This window comes from Antedon mediterranea, chromosome 10, assembly GCF_964355755.1.
Source record: "Antedon mediterranea chromosome 10, ecAntMedi1.1, whole genome shotgun sequence".
Lineage (NCBI taxonomy): Eukaryota > Metazoa > Echinodermata > Crinoidea > Comatulida > Antedonidae > Antedon > Antedon mediterranea.
The window spans coordinates 1,928,781-1,944,291 of record NC_092679.1 but is presented as its reverse complement, the minus strand read 5'-3'; the positions used below and the strand labels follow the sequence as shown (position 1 = coordinate 1,944,291).

Here is a 15,511-nt window from a genome sequence, read left to right as displayed (position 1 = left end):
AAGGTCTTTCTCCGCTTGAGGTCTACTTGTAATTTTCTACCAATTCTAGGCAGGTGTGACATTAATCTTATAAAATGTAGCCCATACCAGGTAACCAGTGAGTCAGACCAAACGACACAGAACAAGTTTATGTGAAAGTCCTATTATAACATACTTTAAGTTCACAAACTTAATACAGACATTTTGAAACAAAATTTCTTTTGATTTTATTATTTCATTCAAACTACTATGCTTAATATTTATTTATCTATATACTTTTTTCTGTTTTGGTGAAATTAAATGTTGAATTGAATTGAAAAATTTCTTTGGATTTTATTATCAAGTTTTCAAAGAAATTATTCCCAATAAAATTTACATTTTCTTGCTTGTTTTTGTGTACATTTTAGATTGTGTTTGTTTTTTACTGTACATAAAATTGGAATGGAATTGGAATATTGGAATAAATTATAACAAATTCGAAAAATAGCAATATTATATTTCTAAAAAAAACCATACTTAAAGCTTTACATAATTACTTTAAATAATCAACAGTAAATAATACCTATAGGTGTCATTAAAATATTCTTTAATTACATTTTAATCAGAAAATTTCACGAGAATATTAATCCAGGTTGTTTTGCCATGGAAACCTCAAACCTATAGAATTTACTATAATTATACATAGGAATTACAGTAACCATGGGGATTTGACCCCTAGATACACATTTGGATTTACCTGTTTCTAGTGTATTTATAATTAAGAAGGTCGATTTGAGAAAATCATCCAGCGAGACAAATAATATTATAGAAAAAAAATGCAAGCTCTCCCAAGAGGTATGGTATGTTCAAACTTCATTATGAATGTGGAGTAAATCTTTGCTTTAATGAAATTCAACAGTTTGAACTAGGTTTAATTTATTTTTTATGATTCATTTCGATTTTAATGCAAGGTTGGTTTGTTCAAGCTCATGAAGACTTCTTTCTTTTAACTTGACTTATATTTTCATTATCTTGTATGAACATTGTATGTTGTTAATTTTAATTCATTCAATGGTGAAAATGATGACAATGATGATATCAATGGTGACAATGATGATGACAATGATGATGTCAATGGTGACAATGATGTCAATGGTGACAATTATGATGTCAATGGTGACAATGATGATGTCAATGGTGACAATGATGTCAATGGTGACAATGATGATGACAATGATGATGTCAATGGTGACAATGATGATGTCAATGGTGACAATGGTGTCAATAATGGTGTCAATGGTAACAATGATGATGTCAATGGCAACAATGATGATGTCAATGATGATGTCAATGGTGACAATGATGATTTCAATGGTGACAATGATGTATCAATGGTGACAATGATGTATCAATGGTGACAATGATGTCAATGGTGACAATGATGATGACAATGATGATGTCAATGGTGACAATTATGATGTCAATGGTGGCAATGATGATGTCAATAGTGACAATGATGTCAATGGTAACAATGTCAATGGTGACAATGATGATGACAATGATGTCAATGGTGACAATGATAATGTCAATGGTGACAATGATGATGTCAATGGTGACAAGTTGATGACAATGATGTCAATGGTGACAATGATGATGTCAATGGTGACAATGATGATGTCAATGATGACAATGATACTGTTGTTAATCAACAACATAGTTTTGAATATCAAAAAAACTTACAATAGTTAATAATTGATAGAAATTAATAATTTATGTACGATTCCTTAGTCACAATTAAGAGAGAATAACGCGGGATCATCGCAACATCATCTGGGATTACTAAACAATCAAGGCGACGAATTCAAGTAAGATAAATATTGACATATTGCAGCAAACCCTCTCAAAAGATGAACAAGCTTCTATCGGATTATTGTTTCCACTAAACCAATGGATTAGCAGTTATCTAGATGACCAATGCATAGGTCAATGCATTTAAATGAGCAATATTATAATAATAAGAAATGTAAATATAGAATGAGACAATTAAACAATTTACACAGTGAATTTATAGACAGTTTACTACATAAAGATACCATACTTCATGGTGAGACTGGCTAACTAGTACAGTAAAGAGAAAGAAGAAAGAAGAAAGCTCCTGCAGTGGTAATAAACCATCATAATTAATAGGCCTATGTATTTAGTGTGTAATATACAGTAGTAAGAATATAAGTGTTAGGTGATTAAACAATTTATTGTGGATAATTATCTAATTAAGAGAACACATGATGAATCTTTATTACTAAAAAGAATTAGTAGTCCTGTTAAATGACCATTGTATAGGTCAATTGTTACACAGAGGTCGCCATGGATTGACCACTGAAGAACTAATGGAAGTCTGGAGGGGGAAATAGGAGGAGAAGAAATTCCTGGCTTGATCTCACTGTAGTACTCCTACTAATACTAATAATAGTTCTATCCAACTTGTAATCTTTCTACCAGACTGGACTTCAATGTTCAGAATCATAATTTTTCTTGACATCTCTCATTTCTGTAAAAACTACAGTACTCACCGAAATTCAGTACAGTCCAGGTCATTCACCCTTCACCATTCAATGAATTTCAATTTTCAATTCAAGTCTCCCAGGGCAGTGAATTATTATTCATCAACCTGTTACTTATCTCTTGCCTACACAATCAATGAATACGTAATGTTAGCTAATTTTTGCTTCAGTAATTACTATAAACGATCAGTGCATATTTGGCCGTCTTTTACTGATAGCAAATGTCAAACATGAGAATCAGGGTTGTAAAATTATCTGCTAGATGAATATCTGGTTTTGAACTAACGGAAGATACAAGAAACTTGTTTTCTTTCCCTGAAGCAAGTTTATGACATACTGTAGCAGCTCTAGTTAGAAGAAAAACAGGAGTTGGAGGAGAGGAGTGAGGAATGAGCTAAGCGCCAACCATATACCTGTTTATTTCCATAAATGGTATTTCACACTTTTTTCATGGTTCTATAGTCCGTGAAACAAGTTTATGACATGGCAGCTCTAGTCAGAAAAAAAAAATTCAAATTAAACAATGTTTCGTTTACATAAGGCTACGTGCATATCGAGTGTTGTGAAAAAGAAACATTGACGTTCGATTTAATTTGCTGGTGCCGAACCCGTGCCAGGACAAGTGTGATGAACCATTAAAACAGGTCTGTGGTATGACCTGGAAGATCTGGCCAGCAAGAAACAGGACTAGGAGAGGAAAGATGGCCATGTAAAATGTGTACCTCTTCAGAAAGTAGTGAAGTGGAGACTTCCGATGTTCCTAATATACACACGGGTTGCACAAAACATATTAACCAACAATCTACAGTAGTAAAATGGAAGTAGACTCTTTAATTTGATACACAGTTGGCAGGAATTGTGTTGGTTTGTCAAATATCAATGCATAGGAAAAATTCTGTAATCAAATTAGTTAGTTTGATTTAATACCTAAAGCCAGATTTGGCTAGACATAAAACAATCAAATATTTTATAGCTTTTTATTATAAATCTATTAACAGAATAATTTAAACCAATGTCACTCAGAAGGTTGTGATTTGGGAATTCCAAAACTACCAGGTCTTGCCTAATTTAAGAATTCTGGTACCAGAAAATTATGACTTTTGATACAGAAACAAATAAATAATTTTATAAAGAAACAGTGACATACAATTTGTTGAGTTGTTTGATGTTAATTTATTATTTTAGTTATTTATGTTTAGATATTTATATCATAATTCAATTCAAAAGACATTTATTTTCGCCGCAAAAACAAAAAGTAAACAAAAAACAGTAATGACAGATTGAGATTATTGAAAAAAAATAGACGAAGCCGGGCAGGATCTCAAAAAGATGACAAAATCCATAGCAAAAATGAATACAAATAACCTTTTCTGTACCTCAATAACAAATTAAAATCTATAAAATTAAAATTGATGTGTTAAAATTAATATGTCCTAGAATATAAAATAGATTAAAGGTGTAAAAATGTACAAAATTGAATCAATAAAGATTAGAATTTTCCAGGGTACCATTTGAATAATTTAGTAAAAACTAAAAATGGAAATGATTAGAAATTGTTTTATATCAGCAGCTCAACTGTGGGTGAACAACCTGTAGCGAATTAGTATCATTTTGTAACATGGCCTTCAAACAACCCAACAAGTAAAACTGAAAATGTCTTCAAATACCGAAACAAATGCAAAACAACCTTCAGTATAAATTTTCAAAGTGGCACATCAAATTATGTTTCAGATGTAAAATAGTACAAATAGACTTATTGTTGATTTTTCAAACATAAAACATTTTCAAAACAGGTATAACTTACCAATAGTTTGAAACTGTTACAAGTTTGCTAGACACATGCACAGCTGGGCAAGTGTTCTATTTAATTAGACCAAATCCACACTCCACTGGGTGTCTATTCTATACCATGTCTCTCACTCTACTTTTGACCGCAGCGGTCAACCCCAGAGGGTATTCAGGTTAAAAATTATAAGCGACAATAAAGAACCCTTGCTGCTAGGGGTCAACATGTTGCCTTTGGGGGTAAAAATACTGCTGCTAGGGGTCAATATAATGCCTATAGGGGTCAACCTCTCACCTAACTAAGGTTTATAGGAGAATATTTTACTTATTTCAACCACGGCACATGTGGAATTGTATTTATGCTATTTTTATATGATTAAAAAATCTGTAATGTGGGTTAAATAGCAATTAGCCTACAAAAATTCTGGCAATGGGTTGAATGACATAGAAAATGCACGAAACAGACATCAAGAACGTTTTAGTAATCACAATCAAAACGGCTTCCTACTGACTCTGGGGTACCAGCCCCTTGATTCCGATTGAAGTTATTCTCAGGGACAACCAAATTAAGTGCATAAAAATACTTTGCCCATTAATCTAAACAAATGTTTTGATCATCAAATATTAATAAATTAATCGCTTTGTGTTTCCAATTATAATAGTTGTGTATCTAAACATCGGCACTACCAAAATATTCTGAACCATTGCCATTAAAAATGACAACAGAATACGCTCCCATTAAATCTATTAGTATTAGTACTTGTTAATTCCAGGAATATATCTGCATATACAATCTACATGATTGATAGGGCACCTTGATATGCGTGGTCATGCATGGTCGACACGGAATGATATTCTGTACATTGTTGTCGCAATCTAAAAACAAAGATTTAATTTGTATTTGTGTTCTGGTGTCTAAGTGGAATACCAGGAGAATGTTAAATTGGAAAAGTTCAATAACACAAAAAGAAAACCACATAGTACTATTAACTCACCTAGAATTGACAAGAAAATAGCTAATGTTGTAGACATTTTTAGAATTATACATATTTTGGTCATGGGAACTTGGATTCAAAACCAAAACAGGAAACACCAAAGGACACCAATTGTTTGTACACTATTTTTACATATGAAATATAACGAATGTTTTCTTTTACTAATTTATTGCTGCCATAATCTATTCTAAATCATTTGAGAATATTCTAAAAGCAAAAATATCAATTTTCTATATAAATGCAATGCATGAAATTAATAGCAACTTAAGATATGCAAAAATTGTCAAAAATATCATAGCTGGAAGGAAGGACAACTTGTGTCTGAATTTTAAAATTTGAAATCGTTTCCTATGTAAAATTAAAATATAGTATTTCAAATTTATGAAAGCTCTGTCTACACTATATGTGACAAAAAATGTGCACATTTAGGGACATGATGATGTCATATCAGTATCATATATTTGGGCCATTACATGACTATGTGCCTCTAAAATTGTAGCCACAACCTGATGTAGCTTCAAGGTTAAGCTCTGTCTACACTATAAAACTAGTTTAACAAAAAGGTTAATGTTTGGGTATGGGCAGAGGTATATGCCTATTGCCATGGTTTCACTAAAACTGCTGCACAGTTTCAAACTTATGACCAATCACCTATGTCATACTCAAGCCACATGATTTCTTTGGATCATTCCAATATCGACAGTCATCTATGTCAATCCACGGCCACATGTGGTTTAATGGATTGTTCCAATCACTGGGCTGAAAACGATCAATCTAAGGGTCAAATATTCCTACAGAAAACATTTCTTTTATAAGGTGATACCTATAGGCCATAATATGATCATGCATACATTCGCCTTCAGCTTTTTCTACTCCAAATAGAAAGCAACTGTTAACTTTGTTTTCCTATACCTCTCATTAGATCAAACAGCTGTTACTGTGAACTCTCTTCTTATAACATCATTTTCATAACCAACCATACTCTATAATGGAGTATTAATACATACTTGACAAGTATGATGCAGTATTAAGGCCAATTTACACATACAAGCACTATAACGGTAAAAGAAAAAAAAACGGTTAGCTTGTCCCACGTAGAATCTGTATCTATCCTGAGTGGAAACCGTTCCGTGTTGTGTGTAATGGTCATAAGGAATAACATAGATTCTATGTTTATACCGTTATTGGTCGTTGTGTAAATTGGCCTTTAGATGATTGGTATTGGTAAGCAACACCAGTGACAAACATGATTTCCTTCAACAAGCACGGTACATATTAACCCATACTCCAGGACGGTGTATCCGTTTCAAAAACATAAGATTGCCGGAGAGAGATTTAAAAGATACTGTACATGGAACAGCACAATAAATCTAGGTGCACAAATAAGTTACCAACTGTCAAATCTTTAATATTTCTCAATTCTTTGTAAAATAGACAACAAATCAATGTATAACTACTAAACATGACCTTTTTGTCAGTAATAATATCATTAATCCTTCAAAGCCTTTCACATGCCCTGCTATTAGCATGGTCAAGTTGATCAATGGCCAAATACTGGTCCATCTGTAACAAATAAACATTTATTACACTCAATTGCCTACTAAGATCAAAGTTGTTTTTCTGGTATTGACATTCATGGGAGATTAAACCAGAAATAAAGTTTAACTTTTCATTGTCATCAAGTCTTGTTTTAATTAATTATGAATAAACATTAAATTTAACAACATGTTCTAGTAAAGATCATGAAAAAAGCTTTATCTGCTATATGTTCTAGTTACTGCAGTAATAAATCTCAAAATCAATGATTGTTTAAGCTCTATCTACACTATCAAACTAGTTTGACAAAAAAGTTTGATGTGCCCAAATACGGTAGTACATAGTATACCCATATATGATAGTAACATGAAGTCATCGTGTCCATATACAGGTATGGGCACATCACATAAATTTCAAACTTTGATAATGCAAATTTGGTAAATCTTCACTTTGTTTACATATCATTTCTTACTAGAAACTACAGTATGTACAAGAGTTATATATTGTTATTGAAAGAAATAGAACGGCCTTCGTGAAATGTTTAACCTAGTTCATCATCTTCTTTCAATAAAATTGAATTATAAACTGTAGGCTTCTCTATTCTATAACAACTATGTTATGACTTCAATCAATCATATTAAAAGAAATGATTAACCAGCAAAAAAACATACTTACTGTATCCCAGGAACTTGAATATTGAGATGGTGTTTCAGGACAAACTTTAAATTATTGGAATTAAACAAATTGGACAAAACTATTACTGTAGGCCTACAATTTTTTTTAAACGCCGCCTTTTGAGAAAATTGAACAGCCTGCAACAAAGTAGAAGCAATGCCATACATATCCATATTTATTTATTTTTTTTTTTTTTTATTTACTCATTTATTCTCAAATTCCTTAACACATTTTGTCCATCTATTTCTTTTTATTTAAACAAACTCTCAGACAAGAGTTCGCTTGAGTTCATTATCATATCTGACAATTTAATAAGTACCTGTATATTCAGAATATAAATTAATATTAAGAGTGTGGAATTGCACATTAAGCTTCTTATAAAATAATAAAAACCTAATATGTATTTCATGTCTCAGGCGGTTTAGTTTGATGGATACGCTTAATTACACAGAGGGCAGGTGATACCTATCATCATAACATTAACATAAATAGATGGTCACCTGTGGTCATTAAGAAATGACCTGCTGACCAGAGACAGACTGAATTTTTCAAATGGGTAAAATCCTATGTTTTTCATCTAGTAAAAAACATTTTGATTTAAATCACCTCTTTCTAACTGTAAAAACAAGAGGTAAAATTTGTCTGGGATACAAACTCAATTTGAGAAAAGATATCAAACTAAACAAAAAAAGATCCATTCATAATACTTAACATTTTTAGCAATAAAATAAATAAACAACATTACAATCTCTGTGGGATAGACAAATGACAAATTAGAATTTAAAAAAACTTTCTGTAGTCCTATTAGCAATTATGAATTCCATGCTAGACAGGTGGGAAGGCAACTTCATTCCCATGTGATTATTCCATTTCCCATTCATGATTTTAACTGTCACAAATGTCAAATTGTAAACCCCATTGGACATGGCCTGTAGGCCTAAATGCCACAATATCATTATCATTGGTGTCATTTCCTATTTTTCAATAAATTTATAAATTCTGATAGAATGTTTGTCCCACTGTGCAAATAGTGTAGGCCAACTTCAGACTTAATTTTTAATTGTTTGTCAAATTTAAACAAGATAAACCTGGACATTGAATACTGTATAGCTCTGTCTACACTATAATAAAACTTTATGGGATAAAAAAATGTGATGTGCCCATATGGACACAATATCATATCACTACCATATTTGGGCACATCAAACATTTTTGTCACATAAAGTTTGATAGTGTAGACAGAGCTTATTTCTCATCCCTAACTACCCCCTATTCCTGGAAATTCCTCTAGATACAATACATCTTCCCTAATAAAGTACCGTATAGAATTTATAGGTTTAGATAAACTTACAGATATAAAGTATACAAAAAAGGTTGGTTTAAAAATAGCTATATCAGGTGTGAAGAATAAACGCTAGTTCAAGACACTATGTTTTTATCTTAGTTGCTGACAAAACAAAATTAGACTCAATTAAGTGTGGTAGTGAGCAGGATCTGGTGATAACGACTTATCACATTATGGTATTTCAGATTGGCGCTTGGGGGATCGGTATAAAAATACCACATATTGTATCTATATGATTGACATTTGGCTTCTCCGCACTGCAGGAGTTTCCAAAAGATCTAACAAATTTAAGGAAGAGGAATACTAGAAATAGTTGAAACACTTGTGAGGTGAAGGGGTAGGGGTGTGTTGGTGGGGATTAAAATATACTTATGAAAGGCAATTTATCAACACTTTTCTCTTTCTCTATTGGTGCTATTACAATCACATAGTATTAAGGATAATCTGTGTTAATTAGTTTAATTCACATTGCTTTTGTCTTCAAATTTAACCGAGAAGAAGAATAAAAAGTTTAAATATTTGTGAGGCTTTGATTAAAATCTAACTCTAAAAAAATAAAGTTCTTTGGACTCTTCATCTTTTCCTGCTTGGATAATTTGCAAAACTAGTGACATCTCATTAAGAATTTACATGCTCAATCTGCTCTTATCTGCTTTCATTTAGACTAGGGTTAAGCTACAACCCCAACTACCATGACTTAGACTTGGGTTAAGCTACTACCCCATCCACCAAGACTTAGACTTGGGTTAAGCTACAACTCCAACTACAAAGTCTTGGTATAGACTTGGATTACTGTATGCTACAACTCCATCTACCAAAACTTGTGGGTTACTATAAAAATCCTCATTTCTACTACTTACTTATACAGATAATTCTATATAATATTTAGTACTGCAAATCTCCAGACCTTAGAACTTAAGTCTGCATTAACTGTGAAATTAAAGGATGGCTCGATTAACTCTCTTAAGCCTCGTAATATGCATTTACAATGTGTACACTTTACATACGTTCTCAAGCTGTAATTACAACAACCCTGATCGACATTACTTGAAAATTAAATATCTGCGAGTTAATGTCATGTTTGCTTTACGTAAATTACTCATCGTTCCTGATGATGGTGAAACCCTAATTTCAGTTTTCTTTCTCAAAAGTCATTAAGCATCAACATGTACTTTCATCAGAAAATGTAAATGAATGAGCTCCGTGAATAAATAGAACTCATTATGGGTGTTTGTTATCTGCATGCTAGGCCGGAGGGACCTTCCCACATCCCGGTAGCCACATTATAAGAAACTCAATGAGAGGCAGCATTTCCTTTATCATCACTGAATTAATTTTATATTCATCTGTAAATCTAGGCTAGACATTCTGAAATTGAGAATGTATAATTACATCTGCATGGTCATTGACTTTGGAAATTATTTGCATAAAAAATTGGGATTCAATTTAGTTATGTGACACGACAAAAACTTCTGCATTAGCGAAACATTTTAAGGGCAGTCGCAGTCATAGTTGAAGGCTTAGGTGACTAACCTAAAAAAAATATGTCTAAATCACCGATAGTAAATTTAACCTATACCGCATACCTCGTAATAAAGCTAACCAAAAGCGCCCTCATCTTACCTCTTATCGAATCGACTTGCCAGATAACTTTCAGTAGAGCACCTGAAATTATTTACCAGGTATTTGCCGTTAATTAGGCAATCTCTTGTACCCTTGAACCTAGCTTACCTCTACCCCTACAGATGGTAGCATCAAGCCATAGTTAATTCTACATGTTAAAACATAATACATTTAAGCACTAAACCATGTCTATGGCAAATAATCAGAGATTTTGTGTTCAACTAGAACAGTATGTTTCAATGGAATATCCTGTCACGATCTCGGTAATGTGATTCACGCTTGGAAAGTCAATCTTAGTAGTATTTTCCCAAATATGGTAGTGATGTGTCCAAATATGGTAGTGATGTGTACAAATATTATAGTGATGTGCCAAAATATTATAGTGATGTGCCAAAATATTCAGCCCACGAATTTCACGTCGGCAATCGGCAATTGCCGACCTTATTGCCGACCTTAAATTGTCAGAGGACGGCAAGAGATTGCCGACCTAGAAACTAGGCCAGATCCCTCCTTTCAAGCCTCCTAGCAACAACATGGTACTTTAAGGGATCGTATCATTGAAATTTTAACAGGCATATTCACCACCATGTTGTGTTTAGTTAACAAACCATGGAATTAAGATGATCCCTGAATTCACTCAACCATTACATCATTTTGTGTGTGAGCTGCATGCTTTCCTCCTATCAAAACCAAGCTGGCTGGGCACAGCGCTGTGCGACAGACCTGTGTAGGGGAATACCCTGTTATGCCAAGCAAGCAACTATCCTCTGTGTACGGCTAGCTCCAGAACCATGATGTTCAGCAATTATCAAATAGAATTTATCTTGTAAATTTTAGTGTTAGGTTTTTATATTTTTTTAGTTAATTTTGCTAGTTCTTTTTGCATAACATATAGCTAGGGAGGCTAGGCCTAGCTAGGCCTTTAGGCTTTAGGTTAGCAAGAGGTTAGGCCTTGGTGAATTTTCTATTTTTAGAACTGCCGAGACTGCCGACCTTGGCGAATTTAAGGTCGGCAATTTTTTGCCGACCTTCTTTTTTCTGAATTTCGTGGGCTGAAATATTATAGTGATGTGCCCAAATATGGTAGTGATATGACATCATCATGTCCACATGGACCCATCACATAAAGTTTGGTAGTGTAGACAGAGCTCTATACAGTACTATAGATAGAGTTTGTACTGTTGTCTGCTATGTTATTGCAAACACATCCAATGGAATATCAAAATGACCAGAATTACTGGGAGGTTTTAAACCATAGTACAGTGTCTGCCCTAGTAATATATTTAACAATATATAGGTAATCTTTATATCTGTCTAAAATTTGCAATTTCTTAATTATTTAAAAAGCTAACTTGTAGGCTTAATAATGTAAAAAACAAAATCAAAATTTAGCTTGTTATTTTAATTGTTTGATCTAAATGAATCTCGATCTTAAATCCAGTCGGTCCAAAGGCAAATATCATGGGTATACTGTATTATACATTTTGTCCAACAATCTCAACTACCCTGGAAAATCAAAGGTCATAATTATAACTAAACTGAAGGAATTTTCTTACAATGGAATCAATTAAAGGTAGGTATTAATAAAATTGGAGACAATTATTTCATGTAATCTCCTGTAAATCATTCTCTTTGAAAACTCCTATCATGATAATAAAACCAATGTAAAAATAAATATGCGACAACTATGCAGTGTATGCTCTGTAAATAAAATTAAGTTACATTGCCTTTGAAGTGTCACCGATGTAAGAACTAAACATCGTCTTGCAAATTGATTTGAAGCGATAAGAAAGCCTACATTGCAGCTGAGTAAACATACATGCTCACAGTATCCTTACAAGGTATCAAACATTTATGACATACTTAGTGATGGTATCTATTAAAAAAGGAAACACACCTTCCATTCAAGGGTAAAAATACTAAAAATGTTATACATTTTGGAAACATGCCGAACAACCAATTTTTAAAGTAGTTTTATCAACATTATTCATGACATCACCTTAAACACTTTGGTGTCAATCAAAAAAAAGCTCTCGAAAAAATCTGTAAAAGCAGCAGCTGATATAAACTACTTTAAAAATAAAAATATTGTATTACTTTTCTGTTATTATTATTATTTTCATTACAAATAATAGTGCTAGTTTGAAATAATATTATCTAACTATGCACCATACACCATATGCATACAAATTGCAAAAGCTAGCCAGTGGAGCAGTAACCTTTAACAATGAAGTTTGCAACTACCGTAAATGGAAGAAGAACGTTTTTATATAATTATGTTTGCATCTCCACCAAGAAGTACAAATGGGTACCTGGTTTAAGAAGGTCAAGACACAAATTTGCGCTGATTACTAGCTACATTATGGATGGAAGTATATTTCCATATATGTTTGATCAAAAAATGACCAGGGTAATATTACTGTATGTACAGCGCTTTCACAACATAAGGCACTTTATAAATCCAGGATATTATTATTATACAGTATTATTTACCATGTTTAGTATTACATACAGGCTTTAAAAATTGTTTTAAACGCAGTCGATAGTGGAATTTAAGGGATGTTGCTTTAACTGTAGTCTCTTAAATAATCATTACTAATAATATTAATAATAATATTGACCAAAAAATGTAAAAAAGGATAAAAAAATGTGGCACATTTTCCTTTCAAGACTTTTCCAAGATGTAATTCAAAACAGCATGCAGACATATAAATTAAGTTGAGAAGGACAATAGGTAATAAATATTGAATTTGGTCACGGAATAACATAAACCATTCAGTTATCATGCTACTGTAAAATTATACAGACGCATGGTTTGAGATCATAAGATGGATTTCCAATACAATAAGTAAGCACATTTAACTTTTATTAACCTTCACTTGTAACATATCTAAAACAAATTAACAAAAATAAAATGTTATTGTACAAGAAAATCATGTCTATAAATCACGCTAAAATATCATAGAAATTTATTGAATGGTTTTCTAGGTTTATTGTATGAAGTGTAGTAAGTAAACAAGCTAATAAGAATCAATATAAAATAACTGAAACATAAAACCACCTTAAATGTTAGTAGAAATGTTACTATAACTTCTTTAGTACTGTGCAAACAAAAGGCCATAAATATTGCTTATTATATATTAATAGTTATAGGCCTAACTGTACTTCTAGGTATAGCTGTGATCTGAAAGCGTGGATCCAACTTGGACGCACCGCAACAACATAGGCACAATACAAGTGAGTTGACAAGCAACAGTTTATGTGATCCATCGCGTCATAATTGGTCAAAACACAAGACTATGTTCGGTAGCTAAATTAGCACAACTGTACACCTTTGTAGAGAGGGGTGTTCAATGAAAATTTCTACTCTTCGAGTTATATCTCACTCTTCGAGGAGAAAGGGCTATTGTCGGTTTATCCAGGTAAGCTAGGCACGAAATAGACTTTCAACCTACAGTCTACATACTACTATGATAGCATTGTGTATACAGTACAGCTACTGGTGAAAGGTTCTACCATTCCAATTTTACAACAAATTAATTCTTGGAAGACTGTCTTTAATCTGTTTGCAGCATTTTATGGGACAGCTTTCTAATTAAAAGGCAACCACAATACTTCTCTTGCACATGACAGTTGATGATAAATTCCAAAAGAAAATAATTAAACTATACTGTGATAAATTTAACTCCCTGCAACCAAGGCACTTATAGAGTGGTGATGATATAACATAAAAGGAGGTCAAAATTAATTTAAGGGGTTGATTTATTAAGAAGATTATTTACAATTAATTCATGTTTAACTTGTTTTTTAGGTGTAGCCTAACTTTAACTGTTTTTTTTTTAAAGTTGTTTTTTTTTTACTTTAGCTGGTTGTTATTAACAATCATTTACTTAAATCGTACCAACTACCATTTTCTTCTTCCTTTATGTAATAATATATAAGGTCACAGGTCACATTTGTACTATTATGTGTTAGTTAGTGGTGGGGGTCCAACATTTTATTATTTAAATCATACCATCTTCCCTTCCCTACTTCATACACATCCACAAGGGGTCGCACCTGCTCAGTGTAGGTTCAACATTTTTTTTATGATTTAAATCGTACCATCACCCCTTCCTTTATTTTATAAATGCAATAAACATTCCAGAAATCTTAATAAAATGATAAATTGATAGGTCTCACCTCAGAATACCAACTAATCTTCCTTTAGGTGTACTAAATGTCATATGGAATATATACTTATTTCTTACAGTTCAAACATCAGGAATTGGATAATGCTTCAAATGGTTCCGATAAAGTGTAACTATTGCGAAAGACATTTATTTGATTTGCAGTACATTAAGTGGATAAACAGAAACTATATAAAGTTTATTCTGATTCTCCATTTCATGATACATTGCTCTCAACAAACTCCAAATAAGGTGAGGAAGGAAGATTTCCTCAAATTAGAAGATAAATGGATGGAAATACGATAACAAAAAGTGGAGCTAAAAAATGATGAATGTTCTAATCTTATCTCAGTCCCTAACCCCATACAACAACAAACGAAAACAAACTATTTGTTTTAAATATTTATCATATTTTATCTGGGACAGTGCGGCCACACACGCCAGTTGCCAAATACATTTCAAATAGAATTATTAATTCCATTATGCTACTGTATAATTGAACGTAGTTATTTTTTTTCCATACCTTGCGAAAATTAAACGTTCTTGAAAATAAAAACTAGTGCAAAAATATATTTAACAGAATTTCTAACCTTTATGGCAACCTTTGTAAAAGTCGGTTGCGTAATCATCAGTCGCAAAGCCTGTTTCTTCAAATCAACGAGTCGATTGTTACAACGTTCGCAACAAATCCCAAGATCGTAAGGTTGTCCAGTCGAATCGTTAGTAATATCACAAGAAGTATTTGATGGTTGTACTGGACTAGCACCATCCATGCTTGACTGGGTATCGGGGTCCGAGTTTTTTTGGCTTTCCATTTTGATTTTGTTTACCAATTCATTTCTTGAATGTCACAGCGGTTTCTCT

At 32.5% G+C, this 15,511-nt stretch overlaps 1 protein-coding gene across 3 annotated transcripts in view; it reads right to left on the bottom strand.

Annotated features, from left to right (window-relative positions):
• LOC140060893 (uncharacterized) overlaps positions 1 to 15,299 on the bottom strand; it is a 119,793-nt gene extending 104,494 nt beyond the window's left edge. For all 3 annotated transcript variants that reach the window (XR_011847379.1, XM_072107255.1, XM_072107256.1), the window contains exon 1: positions 15,238 to 15,299. Coding sequence is in view for 2 of the 3 variants with exons in the window: in XM_072107255.1 (XP_071963356.1) it covers positions 15,238 to 15,276 (39 nt within the window). In the remaining variant the exon portion in view is untranslated. The remainder of the gene's footprint in view (positions 1 to 15,237) is intronic.
• Positions 15,300 to 15,511: the final 212 nt, after the last annotated feature.